Below are 22,876 nucleotides of genomic sequence, written 5' to 3'. Positions count from 1 at the left end.
GTAGATAATCTGCTCCCTTCCATTCCTCAACTTCCGCATCTGCAACCCTTCACGGAGCTCAAACTCATGCAACATCATACCACGTAGCTCATCCCCCGACAAAATGGCCCAGGAAACTCAGCCTGAGGGCGGCCGGCCTTTGGATGACCAACCTCAGGGCAATCAACCTCAAAGCAACCAGCCTCCGGGAAAGAACCGGGAACGTAATCAGCGCTATCGTCGTAATAAGAAGCTGCGGATGCAGCAGATGCAGCAGGCTCAAAGCAACGCGGACCAGAACAGCCAACCTCAGAACAGCCAGCCGCAGAACAGCAAGCCGCAGAACAGCAAGCCACAGAAGACACAGACTGAGAACACCCCGCATCAGAACACTCAGCTCCAGAAAGCTCAGCCTCAGAAGACCCAGCCTCAGAACAAGGCGCCGAAGGCCAACAAACGGCGCAGAAACCGTCCTCGCACCAAGTTTCTGCAACAATATCCGCCATGGTATGTCCGCGCGTTGCGCTGGGAACACGAGCGAATGGGGACATTTCAAGAACACGAACCCCTTCCCAAAAGGTTCTTCGACGAAGATCTCTCGGACTGGGAGTGCGACTGCAACAAGGATCCGCCAGACTGCAGATGTAGGCAGCCACAACTAAAAATACGTGGCAATGAAGATGATGGGTACTTCCCCGAGCTTGTGGAGACTCGCAATAAGCGCAAGCGGGAGCTGCGGTTTGAGAGGTTTAAGGAGGAAAGAGAAGAGACGGAAGCGCGGGGACGGACGCCAAAGGTGTTGGAGCATGAGATCGCCAAGGTTTCCCAAATCCAGGCGGCTATCAGGGAAATCGAGAACTCCAAGGTACCGGATACCAAGACACCCATCAACATCTATCACCGCGCGTATGATCTCTACTGCGTTAAGCTGTGTCAACTCACGCAGCGTAGTGAGATTCTTCCCCCCGGAATCTGGTTCAACGACGACTGGGAGATTAGGGACGAGGAAAACGAGGTGGAGGATCCCAGAATGGGCGTACTCCGAGACGACAAGCCCACGGAGCACATGGAAACGGACCTCTGTGCCTTCATGATATTCGAAGAACTAGACAAGATCGAGTATTGTTCTTCAAAACCTTTCCCCAACCCCAGATACGCTGGCAGATACAGCGTCGGCAGGTGGGGACTGAAAGATGCTCCCATGGAAATCACCTTCCACAACCAGGACTACCTCGAAATCAAAATCCACTCCAAGGCCTTTCTCAAGAATCGCCGCTACTTGGATCCGGACAACAAAAAAAGGCTCGTGGACTACTTCGAAAACAACACGCCCTATCTCACCTTCTACGGCGCCTTGCGGACTCCAGAGAGAGTCATGGAGCTGGAAAAAGAGCGCGATCTTGTGGAAACCAAACGTGAGGCGAAAATGCCGCGGTCGCCGGATTCGCCGAAGGACACTTGGTTCGAGAGAAACCATCCCATGGGGGCGTACTACGACTCTAGGTACAGCGAATGGTAAATCTGTGAGATGCGGGTGGCCGTGGAGCAGTTTCCAATATTCTGCACGCTTTGAGGTGGATTGCAAGTACCGTCTTTGGTTATTCTGCACAATATTCTTGGGGGACCTTGTTAGGTTGTTCAGTATTTTCTGCCATAAGGTACCTGGTGTTCACGCTGCAGGACCTGCCTTGATCAGTGTTGTCTACCGGTGCTCCGGCCGGACTCGACTTCCTCGTGATAAGCCGTAGCTTTGACAGAATGCATTGTTTCAAATATTCGTAAATCCGTCTTAGCGGCCACAGCTCCCTCCAGGCTCCACCAATCTGTTTGCCGCCCAAGCAAGCTTGGTTCCTGATCTGACAGGGATTAGTGTCGGATGCAAAATTCGCCTTCCAGGCGCCGGGTCTCGCCCCACAATTGGCGTAAGTACGAATAAGGGGTGTTTTGCGCATCATCCATGGACCATTGAACGTTTCCCTAACCCTATCCGCAGCTCAAACCATCCAACAACATTCGTTCCCCGCCAGTATGGACCTGGAAAACCAGCATCAGGAGGGCAATGCTCCTGAAAGTCTACCTGAGCGCAAATCACTTTCACGTCAACAGCGCTATCGTCTCAACAAGAAGCTTCGGAAGCAGCAAGCTCAGAGCAACGAGGCCCAGAACAACCAGCCCCAGGGCAACCAACCTCGGGGCAACCAATCTCAGGGCAACCAAACTCAGGGCAATCAATCTTCGGGCAATCAACCTTCAGGCAATCAACCTTCAGGCAATCAACCTCAAAGCAGCCAACCCGTGGGCAAAAACCGCGCAAAGAATCAACGTCAGCGTCAGAAAAAGCGCCTCCAGAAGCAGCAAGCCGAGAACAGCAAGGCTCAAAATGATAAGCCTCAACGCAGCAATCCTCAACAGAACCAGTCCCAGGACGATCAGCGTCAGAGCAGCCAGTCTCAGAAGAAGGCGCCGGGGGGCAAAAAACCACGCAAGAAACGTCCTCTCACCAAGTTCGTGAAGGATCCTCCAGCTTGGTACATTCGTGTGAACAAGACTTCATGGTTCGGGTGGAACATGGGAGATGATGCGCCTGACCACATTTTTACGGATGAGGATGCGGACGATCTCTCAGAATGGCAGTGCGATTGCAACGAAGACCCGGAACATTGCGAATGCGAGCAAACCAAGTTGATTGTACGATGCTACAACGACGAAGACGAAGACGATTTGAACGAGGGTTTTTTGGATTTTCAGAGACAGCGCAATGCCGTCAAGCGGAGGGAACGCATATATAAGTGGGAATGCGACCAGGAAAAGGCGAGGGCACTAGGAGCTATTCCAGGGATCCTAGAGAACGAGAAAGCCAAGGTCGCCGAGATCCAGGCTGCCATCAGCGACATCGTCAAATCTAAGGCCCCGAACGCGAAGACGCCTGTCAACGTCAATCACCGTGTGTACGACCTGTACTGTGTCGAGCTTTGCGAGCTCGTCAAACGTGATGGCGATGGCGAAGGAAACGTGATCTACTTTGTCACACGACGCGACATTGAGGACACGGGCCCCTACGATGACCCCGAATGTATCATTGAGCTTGATTCCGTGCCCAAGAGGTGCAACCCGGGAACGAAGCTGTACGCCATGGTACAGCTCAATGACGTGGTCCCTGAAATGATTGAATGGTGCTCGAAACCGTTCCCCAATCCCACCCATGCCGGCGAGTACAACATCAGCAGGTATCATGGAGGTCAAGGCGAATGTATGGAAATCATCATCCATAACAACGAGTACCTCGAACTCAAAGTCTCTGCCAAAGCTGTTCTCGATATCTGCGACGGCGACGACAAGAAGAAGTTCAACGATTACTTCAACAAGGAGAAGAAAACATTTTTCCACATGTACGGTGTCTATAAAGATCCAAAGGAGGCTCGCAAGGCCCTCAACTGTTGTTAAAGTGGTCATCTCACGAGGGATCTGAGGAGAGGTCTGAAGTAGGGTCTGCAAGGGGTCTGAGGAGGAACTTGAGGGGGAATTTCGGGAGGATTTCAAGGAAAGATTTGAGGTGGTTCGGGTGACCATCCAGAGAAGATTTCGACTGGCTACATCCCATGCAAGGCGTACAAGAGAGAGTACATTCGTAGAGTCTTTGATCTAGGAATCAGTGGTAACGAAAAGGTCTAGGGGTCGGGTTGGGTCACGAGAACGCCTCAAGCTCATTTACCACACAACCTCAACTCTCCCCTAGCTGCCATGCGATCTAAATCCTCCAACTTTGAGGCGATAACTTTGCTGAACCCCTCGATGTCCTGCTTGCCCATTGCGCGCCGTGCTTTTACAGCGTTGCGCATGTTGTTAGCATTGCGAATGCTCTTCACGCTCATAATTGCCCCAAACAAAGCAAGAGGAGCGGACTTGGGCTCCGACACAACACTGTATATGCCCATGGCGGCGTTTCCAGCCTCGCTCACATAGATGAGAGCGCGCCCGAACCCAGCCAGGCCGATCGTGCCGAGGACCTCGCCAGCGACCGGAAGCACGAACAGCAGAGACGAAATAAGGTTGACGATGAAATTCGTCTTTTCCATCTTCTCAATGTCCTTGGCCATTTCAACAACGTCTTCCATGCTGCTGAGAGAGTGTTGGATCATGAGAATCGGCAGGATGACGGCATCAGACACATCTATGGTGTCGTCGGTGTACATGTACGTCTTAATCTCCATCAAGGTGGCCGCAAGGGCGTCTATCAGGACACTAGAGTCCCCCAAGGCCTTCTGGACGACCTCCTTTGGGTTGACGACATCTGAGGCCTTGAAGTTCTTGACGATAGGAGCATCGCACCAATGCTTCGTGTTGTAGCAATTCTCGGGCAAGTTGTCTGGGTCCCGAGACTGAGCGATGACGCAAGACATGTCGGTCGATTCAGACCACTGGACAATCTGTTGTCGCGGGACGATCGGGAGCTTCTCTTCCGGGGCTCCCACCGTGGCCGTGACCTCGCCCCAGAAGTTGTTCTTGTCTTTTTCACGCAGCTTCCAGAAGATGGTCTTGTCCTTGACCGTTCCGATGCCCAAGTCCTCGTTGGGTGGACAGGTCTCGGCGAAGGTGTCCCACCAAACGTTCTGGGCATCTCCCCATGGGCTCTTGATGGGGCACTCGTCGACGCAGTGTTTGCAGGTATCGCCATAGAGCCCGATCTTGTCACAGCCAGCGCAGCAAGTGTATTGCTCCCTAACGTCGCAGTCAAAATAGTCGGCGCCGTTATCTCTCATGAACTTCTCGAGTGTATCGGCACTGTTTTGTACCAGATAATCGGCGTAAATCTGAAAGTATTTGTCGTAGTCGCCTTTCATGATCTCGTCGTAGCGTTTGACAGCTGCTTGGAGTGTGGCCTGGCCAACTTGGAGAACATACTGAGCCGCGCACGTATCAGGGATATCACCTGAGGCCTCGACCAACTTATCGAAGTTGTCGAAGGTCTCGTCGCACACAGGAAGGGTGTCGTCATCGTCTGGATCGGGGTCGTAGTCCTCTCCACCGCTGCTGTCGCCGCCATCACCGCCACCACCGTTACTAGATCCGGGCTGCACGGGCAAGTTGGGATTCCCAATATCGCCATCGTCTCCAGTTCTATCAGTCATGGCGCAGGAAGGATTGAACCAAGTCTCCGCCTGGTTGTTGAAAGTCCCGATGATCGAGTGCATGTCTGCTCTACCGTTGCCATCCAAGTCGGGATAGTACATGCAGGTTCCAGCATGATTTCCGTCGTAGACAGGGTCGGAGATCTTTCTCCAAAAGTAGAGAGATCCTCCAAGGTCCCCACGATTCCCACGGCCGCCGTTGTACCACACGTAGCCGTCGCCGTTGAACTTATCGACCCAGAGCATGTCGTCTTTGCCGTCACCGTTGACATCAGCCCATCTCAAGTTGGCACGGTCTTTGCCCTCTTCGAACTTGACTTGCCCGACATCTTCCCATGTACCGTCGTCTTTGTGGACCCAACCTGAGACATAGCCATTCGGCTTGATACACAGATAGTCGCCTCTCTTGCCGCCATCAATGTTGGCGAATCGGACAGCCACTATCTAATGTCAGCCTTTGCCATATCTAAGTCCCAATTATAACGGGAAACCTACAGTCATGGATTCCAAGTCCCTTTCTCTCGTTACACTGAACCTGGGGAGCAGGGTTGGCTACGTAGGTCCAGTCCCAGCGTCCAGTCAGAGGATAAGTGTTGAGCCAAACCTGCGGAGAGTTGTTTTTGTCAGGATCGGTGTAGACAATGTCGCAAGCACCATCTCCATCCCAGTCAACAAGGTGAAGATCGCGACGGTCGGCGTCTTTGAAGATCCACTTCTGGGGAGACCAGATCTCCTCCGTCATCGGTCCCCAGAAAGACTCGTCCCCAGAAATCTGTGACTTGCCCGCGTTGGGATACAGAGTCATTCGTCCCGTCGACAGAACCCAGACATAGTCCATCCGCCCATCGGCATGCCCGAGCATGTTACAGTACTTGTTGCCATCCGCGAGAAGCTTTGTACCACCGCGAGCCACATTTTTCCAGACGTGAATGTCGAACTTGTGCTTGCCGTCCGTCGTGTTGGAATGCTCCATGTAGATGTAGTCTTGTTGCCCCAGGAGACTGAAGGCCTGAGGTTCCCCGAATATCCTCCCGAAGTGAATGCGATTCCGGATGTTGGTGTCCTTTTTGCCGAAATTGGCCATGCCCATATGAGTTGGACCGCTCGTAGCATCGCCGTTGAAACCCTGACGCCATGCAACATTGAGACCATCGCCGAGTGTGCCGGAAGCACAGCTTCGGGCGCTGGTCCAGGTGTATGTCAGACCATCGTTATCAACCCAGAGCCAGTCGTCTCTACCATCGCCATTGATATCCTCGAAGCGGACACCGTGAACGTCACCCATACCCTTGGCGGTGAACCTCAAGCCAAGAGCTTGCCAGTACTCGGGGATGTCGTCGACCCAGCCATTGCGCCAGCACCAGACGTTGCCTCTGCAACAGGCCGTCAGTGAAGCGTTCATGCTAATCTTAAATAAACACTTACCCATCATCCAGATGGCAGTAGTCACCTCGGCCGTCTCCATCAATGTCAGCCAGGACAATACGGTCCTGCTTGAAGCCTTCGGTGTCTTTGATTTTCGCGGTAGTGCTGACTCTCTTGAAGGTTGGCGGCTTGCTGGCTGAGCCATCGCCCTGGTTGATTGAAAGGTATAAGTTGCCATCGGGATCAATGCAAACCAAGTCGTCGAGTCCATCGGCTATGCAAATGTCAGTAAGATTACAATAGCAACCGAATCGAGAGTTCTCACCATTCATGTCAATGAACCGAACACCACGCGGGTTACAAAACAGATCTGGGTCCAAGTCCGCAATCTTGTCAAACTTGCCGTTCCCGTTGTTCTTCCACATATCATACGCGTGAACTCCTGCGCTTTTTTCGAACCAACCCAGCAGGTCGTCTCGGTTTCGGGTGAACAAACGTGCAAAGCGCCATTGATCACGGTCCCAATCGCTCGTGACAGAGAAGAGCAGCCCGCCATACTCACTGGCATGCTTGTACGTCCCGTCGTCCCAGCCAGATCCCCGCTGTGTCAGCCCGCCAGCATAGACGCCGTTGCCGAACGTCTTATCGCAGCCGGTGGTGCCAGTTTTCGCCATGGCAGCGGGGTTCTTGATCTTATCATCCGAGACAGCTTTCATGATTGCATCATAAAACACAGAGGCCATCTTCTTGTGGCCTTGGTCGCTAGTTCAGTGTCAGTGACTGTTGCCGATAGAATCAGGCAGGGTTCCGTACTTTGGATGGATTCCATCACCACCGATATCAGCTTCCAAAGCAATCCAATTGTGAGCAATGTTGGGTTCGTCAGGGTCCATGTCGGTCATGTAGATGCACTTTCCAGAAGCAGCAAGCTGCTCAGCGAGAAGTCGGTACTGCTGATTAGCAGTGATGCGATTGAGAGCTCCGGTTGCATCAGCTGTGGGAAGGATGGTAGAAAGCATTACGCTACTCAGATTAGTCTTTGATCTATAATGGGCGTTCAATTGGATTACCATGTGTTTGCCATATCAGGTGCGCCCCAGATATCATTCAAAATTAGTCTCATGCGCTCGCCAATGTTGTTTATGTCGATATTTCTGTTACAGTCGTTCGTGCCACCATTGATGACAACGACATTGGGCTTGTAGGCGAGAGACCCTTTCAGGTATGAGCGGATCTCACTGACGATGGCACCAGATGTTGCTTCATTATCCTACTCCCGTCAGCGTTTTGAGTAAACAAATAATAGTGCTCAGTGTTATACCCAATCTTGCATGTTACCATTGTGCCTGGTGCCGACCATGTTGACTTCAAAGCCATCATATCGGAGGGCATCACGAAGAGGCTTCCGAAAGCTGAGGATCTCGTATCAGTAATCCATACTCCTTAGATTCAGTCTTTCCTAGTATCACTCACCCGTTGCCTGTGCTTGAGCCGACGCCAAAGACGATGGAGGCGCCCAACGGCAGGATTCTGAGCTCCGGCTTGTCCGCTCTGGATATGATGTGACTGTAGCCGAAGTCCGCGAAAGAATGTGTCTGATTGAAACTTCCTACGTCTTCATGGTCTTTCGAACGATTATGATGATAAGGATAAGCGAGTGTCCGAAGTAACGGGCCCAGGAGAAGCCACAGGAGTAACAGCTTGAGAAATCTTGGTAAAGACTGCATCGTGCCCATCGAGGAACCTCAATGACTCTACGTCAGAAATCAAGTCTTCCACTCGAATAGCAAGGCTAAGTGCTAGCCATATTTAGGGATGAGACGTGCAAGCTATTAGTATAGATGATGAGGGTATTGAGAAAGTGTCATTTGACGATACACGTCCGGACCATTTGATCCAGGCTCATTCACACCCTCACTTCATTCACGAGCTCTACCTTGGTTCCATGGGATTCTCGCCCCCAACTCATTCTTGATCCTTCATGTTCAATTTCGACTGACACAGAAAGGCCTATCTCTTGGCAATAGCTTGACCGAGCCGTGTATTCCGGTCTTCCGCTCCAGGCGAACCCACATCCCGCCATCCTTTCCCCTAACTTGGTGGAACTTTCGTCCAAGACATCAGATCTGGATGAGTTTTTGCTGGCTTTAGCCATGTGTAACCAGTGCTTCTTCGAGCTGGCCGGCCGACAGGATTTGGACTTTGGTGTTTAGCAGGACTTGGCGCTTCGATGCAGGGATGATTCCGCCGTCTTGGCGGTCGGCCGCCCGCCAAGAGACCAGGGACCATCTCCAGAGACTGTGACTTCCCGCGGCGGAATCACACGATCGCGTGCCTTGCATGCTTGTCATTAAGCTTATCACACACACCTTTTTCAATGGGCTGCGTCTTCGACCCCTGCGAGGATCCTTCGATCAATAGCTTGTTCAGACTAACGTCGGATTAGGAATGTTGTAGGCAGTCAAGTGATTGTAATGTGCCACCTTCAAATGAGTCACTTACACTCTGGCCGCGATATTGCAAAATTAGATCAGGATGTAGATGTTCTTTTGCTCAAAATATCCCGCATCTCGTGTTCAAGAGGAAGCCGTCTGACCCGGCTTGGCCTGAGCCCCAGGAAGGACTTTGGAAAAGAGAACGACCGAGGACCTCCATGAACAAACTCGGCCAGCATTTATTCTCGGTCTTTGAACAGTCCCGAGGATATCACATTGGAAAGGCTGCTGGCTTCTGATAAGACTCACGACCAGCTCCGGAAGTGTATGTTTGGCTGACCTCTCCACCTGCAGCCTTGAAAGAAGCCTCTTTACATGACAACATAGGTACTCACGTCAAGGGCTTTAGCTTGATTTACCAATCTTTTTACTTGCCGTTGATATCAAATCGTGCCAATACCTTGATAGGCATCTTTACCAGGTCGCTCTGGTCTTCAGAGCACTCACAATCTCCACTGGTATGTTCGGGCATCCATTTCATTTCTTTAGCCACTAACAAGCCGGGTTTTACATATCAGAATACCATGAAGCTCTCACTGCTGATAGCAGTCGTGGGCCTTGTTTCACAAATATGTGCCGAGTCCGACTACACACTCATCGACGCTGCAGACATGCTGTACTTCTACACAGTCTACGAACTCGATGTTGAGGTATTTGGTGTGGGCAAAGGCTACATAGCGCTAGGCTGCAGGGGCACTGGCACCGGCAACCGTTGCACATACAATGAGTTCGTCAGCTACATTGAGACGGGCAGCGCCACTCCCACGCCTACAATCTACGATATCAAGTCAAAGTGGGAATTCACCCTCAACTCAGTCACCGACATCATGACAGCCACGTTCGAATGGCGATCGACGTCTATCAACGAGCCCAAGAAGGATGATAGGTTCAGAAGACTCAGAGACGGGCGAAAAACCTACGTTGGCGTCTGGACCGATCTGGGCTACGCGGTTGAGAAAGGAAGAATTGTGGGCGTCACAAACGACATTTCAACCACGCGTCACTTGGCCAACATCAATGGGGTTCTGGCGAGTGTTGCCGAGTATCGCAGAGGAGATGCGAATACCAAGCTTATGGATCACCTTAAGGGTCGAGTGACTGACGTTGTCTGGGAGACGGTGAATCGCGAGGCAGAGTACCGGACCAATTACAACTGGCAAGAGATTGAATGGGAGAAGACGATACAGAGCAATCCGGCCATGAAAGATCCAACGAGTGAACTATTCAAGCGGGTCACACATGAACTTGAGCGGCATTTGAGGACTCCAGAATCACGAAACGCAAACACAATCAACGCGAAAGTGGCTTCGACTATCAAGACGTGTTTTGCTTAGGCCATCATCAGCTGTGCACAGGGCACTTTGAGGTACCTTACTGGACAACGGCACCGGTGCTTCGTAATGGCAGACGGATGTTTTCACGATCAGGTAGAACCAATTGAGCTGCTTCACTTCGGACAATGACAGCAAGACTGCGAGACTGCGGAACCCCGGGCTGTCATTGGAAGGATGCTGACGAGAGATTTATGTTGATTGACATGTGTTCCCTGTGTCCGTGGGCTTCAGTAGCATGAGCGTTATATCGCGCGCCGCATTTCCCACGGCATCTTAGTCCCGCGTCTAATCCCACTCAGATGCGCTAGCTTCCCCCTTACTGATGCTCATCGTCCGTCCACCGGCGGCGACCTTTTCGACGGAGCCCCCTTATTTGTTTTCTCCAGCTCGGGTGCTGACTGACCACCAGAAAAGATCCACGAGTCGGACGGGCCCAAGTCCCGGCTTTCGGCACCGCCTAGCTCGGGCTCGGGAACCGGCACCGACTTAAACCTTTTCAGGCAAAGCTGAGGCAGCCAGCCACTGCCGATAGATCATGATCTACGCTAGAACCGCCAGGTACGCCTAGCCGCCATTCCCCCCTTTGTGCCGCATTTGCATTCCCAGCGTGTCTCTTTGACCTAAAAACAGCTCAGTCCCACGTGATCTCGTGTGTAGGCGTAATTTGAGATTCCCCACGCGAGGTTTGCGCCCGAGGCAAAATGCCTCTGCCGTCTCTCTCGATGACACTTGCAATCCAGGTAGCGAAAACTCTAGCGGACTCCAGGCAACAAGATCTGCTGCCCTCTCAAACAGGAAAGATACATCGGACAACCCGCACCAGCCGTTCTCTTGAGTTTCGTCTCCACGCAGGTCTGGCGTCTTGGCCTCTGATGTCGGCGTGGAAAGAAAAGCCTAAACCTCCCTGGGACGCAGACCAGACACGTCGGTTTTATCTGGTCGGACGGACAGCGGACACGCGACACAGTACAGAGCACCTGTGTGGGTGTGTGTGTCGTGCAGCCCTGCCCGCAGTGGTATTGTTGTGTTGGTCTTCACCCCAGGTGCCGGGTGCCGAGAACACCGTTCGTGGATCATCAGAGCCGTGCAGCGGCAGACCCAGGGCCCCAAAAAGAAACAATCACCCCGCATACTCTTTGTTCCACCTTTGTAACGCGACCAAACCAAACGTTCCACCCCCTAAGACGGGTTTGACGGCAAGATTCAGACTACCATGATTGGGCCGCCGGTGTCGCCAGGGGTACCAGGGCAAGATCGGCTCAGGTAAGGCCAGGTCGGGCGTGCTCAATGGACCGGGGGTGGGATTGCATTTCAAGACGACTCGGTTGCCCTGTCTCTCGCTCAATAATGAACGATAGTTTTACAAAACTGTCTGAAGAGCATCGGCGGCCGAAGCTTTTAAGCACGGATCCCGCGGCCACCACACCAGGACGCCTGACACCTAGCCAACTTCACGGCGCAAGGAGCTATTAGATCGGTGAGACGCTCGTAATCAACGCTCATTTCATTCCTTTCGAGATTAGCGCTGATGCGCTCCTGGCGAACACCCGTCCTTGGTGTTTTATTTTCGTCCCTTCTTCTCTCTGTGCCTGCTCGTTAGTCTTGGCGATGGTCCTTGTTATATACTTTGGTCCTCACCCAGAGCTGTAAGACACATCCGTTTATGGCACACGCCACGATCAACGACTCGACGCCTTCCAAAATCCGCTTTCAACAATGGCGTCTGTCACTGAAGCCCTCCAGGGCAGGGGCATGCCCAAGATCGAAACCATTCAGAACGGACCCATCTCCGGGCTCCTGTCATATGGCTCCCTGCTTCTGGTCTCCAGTGTCGTCGTGGTCGTCCTGATCGCCAACATCCTCGAGAGATGGCTTCTTCGTATGGTCTACGGAGAGGTCTACAAGAACTTGGAGCGTCCAGAGAACGAGAAGCGCCGCCGATCGTTCACATACTACCATGTCGGCGCAATCATCATGTTCGCTCTCTTGTGCATCGGCATCTACCCCGTCATGCACTTCTTGACTGGAACCGCTGGATTGGGGACCCCGGTGGTCCAGGGGCATCGCCTTCGAATCGGTGACATGCTCTTCACCGTCTCTCAGGTCTACAGCGCCTACTACGTCTTCGAGCTCTGCTTCCGCACTCAATTCGCCAGTCCCCTCAGTATCGCGCATCACATTGGCCTCTTGGCCATCACACAGACTGCCCTGTCTCTGTTTGGCAACTTCGTAGAGCACCCGGAGGCAACGATCGAGTTTTACATGTGCATGGTCTGGGGTAGGCGTCCTTCCTTCTCGGTAGTGATCTATCGTGTCAGCTGACAGTTGTATTCTTCAAGGCGCCTTTGACGTGGTGGTCGAGCTCCCCATCTACGTGTCCATGATCCTCTGGAGGGTAAGACGTAAGGACCATCGTCTCCTCTCTTATCTGGCGTACGGCTGTTTCGGTTGGATCCTTCTCGGAGCCATCCTCGAAACCTCGATCACAATTTACCTTTTGCACCGTTCCTGGGACCGATGGGGACGGGTATGGCGAGTCGTTACTCCCTTGATTTTCTCCCTATGGATCACCACTCAACTTTACGGCGCATCAAGACTCTTCCAGATGGCGCGATCCGAGCAGAGAAAATTCTTCAATGGCACAAAGCAGCAAGGAGTGGTCGAGCCTATCTCCGAACTTCCGGGCTCGGCCGTCGACGGAGAAATACCTACAGCGGAGGAAGAATCAAAGAGTAAAGCGGTCTGAAGCATTAGAGGAACCACGACGCAACAATCGCCAACTCAGAGTCGGGCGATGTGTGCAGGATACGTCCGAGGGTTATCCAATCAGTGTCGACAGGAGTCAAAATCACGGTCGCAGGAGTAATACGGACGCCAAGGCCTCCATCAGACGTGTCTGGAGCTGCGCAAAAGCGCATGCAGGCTGCGGCCAAGAAACCGCCCGGACCATCACATGGGAGGAGAGGGGGTCACTTCAGACAGCCTGATCCTGTTTCGAGTTTGCACCCAAACCATCAGACGAGGCACGACACATGATTCAGGAACAAGAGATCTGCGCTGTGACCGTTGGGCCAGACCCTGCGAACATTATCAGCCCGGCCGAAGGATTCAGAGAGGCCTATTCACTCGAGTCGCGTGTTAAGAACACACAGGGCTTTCGAGTCACGCCTGGCTTTGGTCTCGTCTCGAGACTTCAGATCGATACCATCTGAAAAGAGGCCGCGCACGCTGGTCAGCCGCTACCAATCACTTACTGGCCAAGAACATCGGCGAGAACAGGGCGACGGAATAGACAGAGCAATGGACGGAGAAACAAGCGAAATGATCTGTTTGTCTTTGCAGCGTTCTTGCATACACTTTCGGGGCTTGATTACATACTATCTAATACCTAATAATTAAAAGTTTATTGACCCTCGTCATCATCTTTTACAATTGCGCAGCGTCTTCACTTGCCCCGTTCCAGTGGATTGGACGGCCGCCTGCCACGTCAGGCCGCCCTGCCACATTCAAAATGCAAAAACATGACGTTGACTATTGAGCATGTATGATATCGACTAGGAGGATTGAGCCGCATGTCGATTCCAGGTACTTTGGTGCTACCCCAAGCTGTCAGGCGATGCCAAGAAATGCCAAGACCCGCTAGTCCTTAAGCTCCCGCGAGATCTCACAGCCCCCGGAAATTTTCTAGATCCCGTCGTCTCGTACCCCGGAGGCCGCGGGCCAACCACATTGAGATGTGGCTGAGCCCAGGAACCCAGCGCAACTCACAGGCAACAGGATAAGCTGATTGTATTCGGCTCAGCCCACTATCGAACTTCGACTGATTAGCTAGTGTTAAGAAGTTGCCCGACTTCACCGGCCCCGGACCATATTCTTTTCACTAATATCCATGCTTTCGACGAGGAAGTGAAGTGGAAAAAAGCTTCTTGTTCTTATGTCGCATTCCATCCGCTGTTGCCTGGAGCCATGGAGCCATGCTATTCTCTAGCTTCAGCTATCGCGAGGAGGCTGTGCCTGCAGTCCAATTTAGGATGCTCACGCCACTGTAGTGACCACACGTCTTCACCAAACTTTCTCTCATCCCAAATCAGCCATGATGTCGGATGCCGCGCGACTACGATCCATTCGTAGAAAGTAGCCATCGATCCAGATTCCACATTCAAGATGAGGGGCCATGGCTATTTGGCATAGGAAGAACCATGCGACATGTTGCGCCTGCGCCTCAGCCTATGAAGGAGAGCGATGCATTTGCGGAGGCAACTCAGAGCATGTCACCGAATAGACAGTATAATCTATTTGAGATGTACATGAAAGCCGTTGGCATCCCACACAGTTGTCAGTATTCCCTCCCGCCTACCCGAAATTAGAGATTTCTAGCCATGCTAGCGACATCTGCGTCGTCAGGAGTCTGATCGAAACTGTGGGCAACGGCGACGAGAACATGTCGCAGTAGGTCTCTTCCCATCAACTCTTGATGCTGCATTCCTAGTGATGAACGACCGGCTCAGAAAGGCAATCCGATACCTATTCTGACACCGAAAGGGCATAAAGATAGCCCTCGACAGAGGAGAACACTGTTCACCTAATGTAGAAGAAAAGCAAAAAGGAAAGCCAGGTGCTGTCAATCGCTGACGGGAATTGAGCCCGACGTGGGGGTCGAACCCACAACCTTGAGATTAAGAGTCTCACGCTCTACCGATTGAGCTAGCCGGGCGATTGGAGACACCCAGCTGGATTGTTGGAAGAGCAGAGCAATGAGTTGCATATATTGGAAGAAAACTCTTTTTGCAGTGGTGTGGTGGGTGGATTCGATCAGGGTGTTGAAGAATTTTTCGTCCGGGCCCCGCAACCGAGCGAAAATTTGCGTGCGCCGGACCCCCGTACCTGCTCCGGCCGCATACCCACTCACAGGGGTCGACGACATGGCAAACGTGCAGTGGCGTCAGTGTTCGACGAGGCGTAGTAGATATTATATCTGTATATGCTGTCTTTTCTTTCTTTGCGTTTCAATACAGATGGCCTCCGCCCTGAGATCCTCTGGTGGAAATAGGTTCATTATTCGCAGACGTCTGAAGCCACAGGCCGACTGCCCCTTATTATATACCTAACCGCTTAACAACAAACAGATAAAGCGAAGCAAATAACAGAAAACATGATAAGTTAAGACCCAGTCTGTGCTTCTAGTCTGTTTGAGAAGAGGTCTAGTTGGTGGAAAGCATTGCTCGTTTGGAGGGTCTTAACACTAATGATCGCCTTATTATTTTAAGCTAAGTGAATCTCTATAAACTTCCATTGAGTTCTAAATTTTCATACATGTGGCCCTTCTTGTTAGTGTGTGAAAGCTTCATGCATTCCAGGGCCCATGGAGGGGCTTCTTGCACTTCTCTTTCAACTAGATGAAAACAAACTTGCAGATGTTGACGGACCGTCTGGATGTTAAAGCGCTCGAGATGGAATTGAAACGAGATTCGTACGCTGCATAGCTTCCTATGTTATGTCTCGGCGATTTAGATACGTCACACTTGAACCAATATCAACAAGAACAAAGCTGTGCTCTAAAGAATACATACGTTTTGGTCTCGGGTTGATCATGCTGGTGCGTTTGAAACTCGGAGATGTTCCAATCCTGTAGATTCTGATTCCTCTATCTGTGTTATTTCCATTATTCCAATTTTGTCGGCTCTTTTCAGTTGAACACGGCGACGATTAGACTTACCTAGTACTGAAACTATCCAACAAAGATCCTTTAACCTTCGCGGTCATTACTATTTCTCTGCAGCGTCAGGCTCACTCCAGGACTTCGGGGCGTTTGTCACGCTGGATGACTTCTTGAAGAATGCGTTTTCCCTTCGCCTTATGCCCTAAACAGAACTTTCTGAGTCTAATAGCTGGACTTTTATCCCACATCTTTCGGCTTCCCGTTTTTGCAGCCAGGAAAATCACACAAAGCTGTCGCACTCAATCTATAAGCATCCATGTTGTACCAAAACCTGATTTCAGAAAGGTACGTATATCCAATCAGAGCAGAATCAAGTATTAAGAAGTATATTTAGCAAAGACCTCAAGGTATTTTCAACCGACATAGGCAGGGTAGACTTTTCAAAGTTTATTGCCACGGGCCTAAAGGGTCCGTAGCAAAAAAAGAACCCAGCGAAGGCACAGGAGGGACTCGAACAATAGACTTAACTCAATAGAAAGGGCCAAAAAAAATGTCCTTACACCATAGGTAACCATTCGGCCACAGAGGCTTTCGGGACGCACACCACGTTAGGAGACACGGCAACAGCTGGCTCTATAATTCTTCGCCCCTGGGGAGTAAAGATTGAAGCGTAACCCCAGTATTGTATGCGAACGACATATGAACTCCAGACTTTCTTGACGAGAGTTAAAGTGTGTTGCTTTGGTGCTGACGACCTTCGGATGTCTTCTTGCTTTCCCGTCATCTTTGCTTCTATACTTCTCTTTGCTTTCGCAGTGATACTTTGCCGCTGCGCGGAAATAGTTTCCTGCAGCCTCGTACAATCAAACATCCTCTTCTTAAACCACAGGCTTCATGCAAACCTGGTGGCCTCTGTGCGCTTGTTGCTCTCCTGGTGAATTCATTGACGGTTACCCTCAAGTGGTGCTCTTGGTAGTGCGGAACACAGCACGGTGCACCTCCAGACCAAACTCTTCTTTGCGCAGGCCTTGGTCGACTCCTTGAGGCATTCCTGTGATGTGTTATTTTATCCTTCGCCTCCCTCAAGATTAGAAAGTCAATTGAATGGAGACATCCCACTGTTGACTTCCCCCATTCCCGACGCATTGAAGTAAGCTCGTCCAAATGGTCAGGCGCTTCAGTCCTGGTCTTTCCATTTGCCATATGTTATCGGTGGCCGTGCCTTTCCCCCCCCCCCCCCCCCCCCCCCCCCCTCCCCGGCTCCTGCTCTAAACTGGTTGTTGCCCTGTTTCCCTTCTCACGCCTGCTACTTCCACTCGTTTCTGCTCAGTGCCTGCTTCGCCCATGTCTGCACCTGCCGGTCTCTCGACATCCTCCTTCCTGCTCCACCTCCGCCACCGCATCACAACACAACCTCGCTATCCTTCCCGTCCGTGTCATTCCTTCCACGTTCCCTTCTTCGCAACTTCCACAGTCTTTCCCAAATGTTCTCGCCCTTCCCACCATCCCCCGCCGCCTTCTACATCACCCAGTTTCCTCATCGTCGTCGTCGAAGACACCGTAGGTGGCCTAGTTGGTCTATGGCTTTCGGAACGCACACCACGTTGCCGAAAGATCCCGGGTTCGATCCCCGGCCAAGCTCACCTCGAAGTGGGTTGCGGATTAAGTCTTCCCTTGGGTCCACTCAGGGATAGAGATGTAGTAGGCCAATGTGCTTTGCGAACTCTTTTTGGATTCTGGTTTGGAATGGAGAATTGCCCTGCACTTCCCAAAGGATTTGCTGGAGCATCTGGCTATGTGCATTCGTCCTGGATTCGGGGGGATGGACGGTGGTAGTAGCACTGTCAGGGCCTCGCGATGGCGGTATTTGTCCAGCCATTGCGATCAGTCGAAGCGCCCCGAGGTCTATGTACACGGCTCCAGTTGCAAAAGAAGTCGTTGCCCCCAGAGTCTTGAGTGAAGTCGGAACGGGGATGGAATGGATGGCCAGAGCATGTCTTGCGAAGAGCATGTGTGCATCGAGATTAAGACATTGGATAGCGGGAGCAACAGAATTCTGTTTTCTTGAGAGGCGATGTCGATGATGCAAGGTTGATTATGCGGTAGTAAACACGTAGCATCAGATCAGGCGTTATCAAAGTTAAACGTTCTTCTTGTTAGCTTCAGATAACAAGTGTCCCAGATGCGTCTCTGAGATTGTTGCTTTCTGACCACTTAGGATCAGCAGCTCACAAACAGACCTCTACTGCCTATCTCTTCTCAGTCTCTTCCACGTGTGCCACCTCTCCAACATGTGCAGCCTCTGCTTGCTTCAACGCGCCCTCTGCCGTGCCAGTTCCAACCTCCGCGTCTTCTCCATCAAATAGATATGCGACATTCTCAAGCGTTCGGCCACGAGTCTCAGGGTATCCGAACCAGACGCTCACGAGCATAATGACCAGTACGGCAAGGAAAACGAGGTAGTATTTCCAAGCGATAGATTCCAGCGCGATGGGGTTGACAAAAGTGTTGAAGAAGACGCAGGCCAAGCTGACCATCAACGCCACCGTGAGACCCTTGGCGCGGAGGCGGTACGGCCAGATCTCGACCGGGTAAGCGACCATTAGGGGCGTCAGGGCGATGTCGTAGCCGAGGTAAAAGATGAAGAGGAAGGGGATGACGGCCGTGCCGGTGGGTGCGTTGCCCGTCATTGCGAAGCTGCCGGAGAGGCCGGTTACGATGGAAAAGGAGATGAGCATGATCGTGCCCTGGATAGTATGATGGTTAGCAACAATTATTAGAGGTTAAATATTTAGGACCTCACTGATGCTAGGAAGAGAGCTCGTCTTCCGATTTTATCTACCATGATAGCAGCGCTGGTGGCGCAGATCAAGTTCCAAATTTGGATGCAAGCCGAGATGAGAGTTTGGTCGTCGACGGACTTGATGCCTACAGATGAGAGGACGAGGGCCAAATAGTACGAGATAACACCGACACCGCACCTTTATCGCCAATTAGTTACTAGATTTAATGGAAGAGATGGAAAGTCCACATACCATTGCGCAAAGACCCCCAAACTAATGGAGATAAACAGACGATGCCTGTTTCCAGGCGTGCTGTAAAGATCGGCCCACGTCGTGGCGGTGTGCGCCTCCCTCTCGGCGCGGATCGTCTCCTCGATTTCCATCATCTCGAAGTTCACCAAAGGAGAGTTAATGTTGCCGCCAGCGTGTGCGTTGGCAATGACCACCCTAGCTTCGTCGACTCGGTCCACGGAGACAAGCCATCGGGGCGATTCGCCGATCAGAAACAGGCCCGGAGCCGACAGCAGTGGGAGCGCGATCTGCAGGAGGGATGGCATTCTCCAAGACCACTCGGTAAGATGCCTCGTGGCGAAGGTACACCAAGCCGCGACGACAGCTCCAGCATACCACATACCTTGATAGAGTCAGAAAACAACGTCGAAAAGAGATGAGCAGTGGATCTTACAGTTGTAGAGTGATGATACAACTCCACGGTGAGTAGGATACGCGTTCTCGGTGATCAGCAGCGGCGCCGAGAGGAAGAACCCAGAAGCACAGCCAATTATGAACCTGGCGGCTACAAAAGCGCCCTCATTCGGTGCTGCCGTCTGCAATGCTGTGCCAATTGCCAGAAACACCCAGGAGATGTATATTCCGACCTTGCGGCCATATTTGTTGCACACCCACGCGGCGGCCGGGTACACGAGGACGTTACCAAGGGAGTATGCCGCGTTGACGAATCCCAGCCATGGGCCGGCGGGCTGGTTCATGAAGGCGTGCCATTGCGGGAGCGCAAGCAGGCCGTTCATCATGGAACCGTCGTATCCGTTGGCCGAAGCGCACATCATGATGGAGATGATGCACAGGTTGAGGCGCAGGATGTGCGGCTGCTTGTACCACGGACCGATGTCCGGGAGGACGGCGGCCAACTCGGCGCCGACGGCCTTTGCGTTTGCTGAGTTCTTTCGGCCCATGTTGGAAATCTGGGGAGGTCGGGAGAGGAGGTGAGGTAGTTGTCGAGAGAACTGCGGCTCTGGGCCCGGGCAGAATTTTGAGAAATCGAGAGGGCGAAGCTATGGCTATTAAAGCATTTCGACGTGCCATGCCGCCCCGTTGTATCATCTTGGCGTCGACCGAGATGCCCCTAGCCTCCGACTTACAGGGAGATGGGTGTATTCGCTAGAACATCGGACAATTCATCTTGTTCATGGGGTATCAAGGAGAATACCCCGCATAGCTCCCTGTTCATGCAACTGCGGAGGTGGGCCAATGACGCGGTTGATCAGGCCGCGAACGCGCGAGACGAGGCCTCTTTCGCATTTGACAGGTATTGTTCCATGGCCTCGAAGTGGATTCGTGGGGGATTCAAACCGGGTTGGGCCTCTGCGCCGCTGGGGAAACGCGGAGGCCGATGTTCTCCATTGAGTCGGGCCTTTGAATGCGGGGAGTCACAGCCAATGCCAAGTGAGAATTGCGGTTGGCCCTTCCTTTTCGACTCGCGTGGCTGGATTCGTTGACTCGTTCCTACAGCGAGAAGGCGTGGCTGTGTCAGGGTCATGTTGGACTGAAATGCATCCGTTGCAACGCGGACCTCTTCTATAGTTATACGTGAATTCATCTATTTGAGAGCCAGCATAGACTATGATGATTGTTTTCACAAATATGTCTCTTCCACTTGATGCAGCGGCGACGGGTCTATCCGTCGGAAGAGTCCAGAACGAGGCGTGGGGCCTGCAAGGAGTGTTCTTCGCTCATCAACGGCGGTTAATGAAGGTTGACCTGCTATTGATAACACTGAATTGACGACAATTTGATCGCGATGGAACGGGCAGCTACGAATACACGCATCTCGATGATATTTCCCCTGATGATAGTTCACTCAACACCGGGCAGACAATCAACCCCGAAATCCAAGTCTCGGTACAACTGATCCCGGTCACCTAACTCCCCGCACCTTCGGTCTCAAAGTCCTTGTTCCCCACACGATCCCCCCGGATCAAGCCAGGAACGCGGTCGCAATTGGCTGCCTCTCGTTGATCTCCAATTTCTGCAACCAGTGAGGCGACATGGCCAAGGAATGCTCCGGTGTTGACGTCGGCAGATGCGTCCTCCATCTCAGCTCACTCGCGGCCAGGCACCTCCTTGCCAAACAAGCGTCTTGTACCTGTCCAAGTAGCCGCGGCCGATACTCCACGTCTTGCCGACGCCGACACTCCACAGCCGATACTCCCCGTGAGGTTGTTGAAAAGCCATTAACCCATCACTTTATTGCCTCACCTGATGAACTTATCTTTCCCACTAAGACACCTTACCCAGATAGAACTTTCGTGCAAAACAAAGTCTAGAACATTTCTCCACGGGCAATTGCGGTCCAGATGAATCTGCGGAGCCTTTTCCCCACGGGGAACTTTGACAGCCCACGTCCAGCCTCAAACCACTGAAGGCAATCGTAGCCGCCGATTATGCCCAGAATGCGCAGTGCGAACTTGGAACTGGAGCAACGGCGCGTCTCTCGGGCTTGGTATGGAAATGGCAAGGGCTCAGCGACGCCAAGAAATGCCATCGAGACTCGTCTGCCGCTGAAGACCTCGGCTAGCGGGCCAAAGAACACTCGCGGAGACCGCGCAAGCCGCGCACCCCGGTCATCAATCCGATGGTCTACGTAGACTGACCATTATTCAACCAGCAAGATGAATAATAATATCATGACAACATATCTCGCATAGGGAAACCGTACGCGCCCGCTCCAGCAAGCCCACCATCTCAGATCGAAGATGGCATCACCATTCATTCAGCTTCAGCTTCACTCGTCTTCCGTATCCCCAAATTTGTACAACTTCAACACACGTCGACTTCAAGATTAGGCCCATGCTTGGTCAAGAGACGAGTCATCTCGGCGTCAGAAGCCGCATATGTAAGACATGTGCGCCCCATTGTGTCAACAGCATTCGTGTCCGCACCTCCGAGAGTGAGCAGGCGAGCTGCATCGCGGTGAAACGGTCCAGTTCTTATCTTTTCTCTGCATTCAAGGGCAATGTGAAACGGCCTTTATCCTTTGTCGTTCCTCAGCTCAAGCCTCGCACCACGTCCGATGAAATATGGCAGAGCTTGCGCCACATGCCACCAGTGAGCAAGCATATTTAGAGCACCCTGCGTGGTCTGCATCTTATCGCTACCAAGTTTCATCGTGTTGCAGCTCATTTCGTTGATATCGGCACCGAATGATTCAATTAGCAGACAGAGAACGTCGAAGATTGGAAGCTCCATGTGGATGGCTTCCGGAATAAATGGCCTGGAACTCTTGTCTGACTCTTCCGCATCCAAGACGAATCGCTTTCGGTTCTCGGGTTTGTTATGCTCAGGTCTACACGAGAGACGCCCTCTTCTTGTCTCCTTTGGGCTTCCAGCTGGAGGATGCGATTTACCAGATACGTGACGCTGCCACGCATTAGCTCTTCTAAACCGGTGAACCCTAGACGCTGGTTTCAGCGAAGAAATCGACACCACAGTGAGAAAGCTCTTCCACAAGATAATACTGGCGTCGCTTTAGTATAGACCAAAGGAGTTTCCGATTCGGCGTCCCCTCCTTGATACCATCATAGTCCCGCAACGCCATGATGGTGGCATCGTCACGGTACTTGATGAGGTACTCGTCGGATGGTGTTTCATTCTGTTCGAATCGGTGACGAGGGGGACCAAGTCAACACTTTTGCGATGCTTCAGTCCAACACCTGAGGGTGTAATCTCCACATCCCAAGGAGGTAGTCGAAACACCCGCGAGCTTTTTATCCCATCGTCGTCCTTCCCAAGGCCATGAGAGATCTGCACCCTTATGAAGAAGCATGTCGATGATCTCACCAGGTCTGGCTGTTTCTTTTAACAGATGATTGTTGCCGTTATACTGGGGACGGGA

At 52.2% G+C, this 22,876-nt stretch overlaps 5 protein-coding genes across 5 annotated transcripts; 3 read left to right on the top strand and 2 right to left on the bottom strand.

The window, feature by feature from the left end:
* Nucleotides 1-103: 103 nt before the first annotated feature.
* On the top strand, nucleotides 104-1,498 carry CGCS363_v001544 (uncharacterized protein; the record flags this gene model as incomplete). The annotated part of the gene is made up of 1 exon (XM_036633393.1): nucleotides 104-1,498. The coding sequence occupies one exon, from the start codon at nucleotides 104-106 to the stop codon at nucleotides 1,496-1,498; it is 1,395 nt and encodes a 464-aa protein (XP_036502179.1).
* A 2,185-nt stretch (nucleotides 1,499-3,683) lies between these two features.
* On the bottom strand, nucleotides 3,684-8,200 carry CGCS363_v001543 (uncharacterized protein; the record flags this gene model as incomplete). Its single annotated transcript, XM_036633392.1, has 8 exons — nucleotides 3,684-5,548; nucleotides 5,604-6,481; nucleotides 6,534-6,747; nucleotides 6,799-7,235; nucleotides 7,287-7,496; nucleotides 7,544-7,743; nucleotides 7,795-7,885; nucleotides 7,947-8,200. The coding sequence occupies 8 exons, from the start codon at nucleotides 8,198-8,200 to the stop codon at nucleotides 3,684-3,686; spliced, it is 4,149 nt and encodes a 1,382-aa protein (XP_036502178.1).
* Nucleotides 8,201-9,492: 1,292 nt separating this feature from the next.
* On the top strand, nucleotides 9,493-10,302 carry CGCS363_v001542 (uncharacterized protein; the record flags this gene model as incomplete). Its single annotated transcript, XM_036633391.1, has 1 exon — nucleotides 9,493-10,302. One exon carries the CDS (start codon nucleotides 9,493-9,495, stop codon nucleotides 10,300-10,302), a length of 810 nt encoding a protein of 269 aa, XP_036502177.1.
* A 1,716-nt stretch (nucleotides 10,303-12,018) lies between these two features.
* CGCS363_v001541 (uncharacterized protein) lies at nucleotides 12,019-13,048 on the top strand (the record flags this gene model as incomplete). The annotated part of the gene is made up of 2 exons (XM_036633390.1): nucleotides 12,019-12,580; nucleotides 12,642-13,048. 2 exons carry the CDS (start codon nucleotides 12,019-12,021, stop codon nucleotides 13,046-13,048), a joined length of 969 nt encoding a protein of 322 aa, XP_036502176.1.
* A 5,162-nt stretch (nucleotides 13,049-18,210) lies between these two features.
* Nucleotides 18,211-19,937, bottom strand: CGCS363_v001540 (Lactose permease; the record flags this gene model as incomplete). The annotated part of the gene is made up of 4 exons (XM_036633389.1): nucleotides 18,211-18,708; nucleotides 18,765-18,942; nucleotides 18,997-19,378; nucleotides 19,430-19,937. 4 exons carry the CDS (start codon nucleotides 19,935-19,937, stop codon nucleotides 18,211-18,213), a joined length of 1,566 nt encoding a protein of 521 aa, XP_036502175.1.
* Between the last annotated feature and the right edge of the window lie 2,939 nt (nucleotides 19,938-22,876).

The sequence above is a fragment of the Colletotrichum siamense genome, assembly GCF_013390195.1.
Source record: "Colletotrichum siamense strain Cg363 chromosome Unknown KSG_Cg363_contig01, whole genome shotgun sequence".
NCBI classification, from domain to species: domain Eukaryota; kingdom Fungi; phylum Ascomycota; class Sordariomycetes; order Glomerellales; family Glomerellaceae; genus Colletotrichum; species Colletotrichum siamense.
The sequence above is the reverse complement of the archived record's forward strand: the minus strand, read 5'-3'. Positions and strand labels throughout refer to the sequence as shown.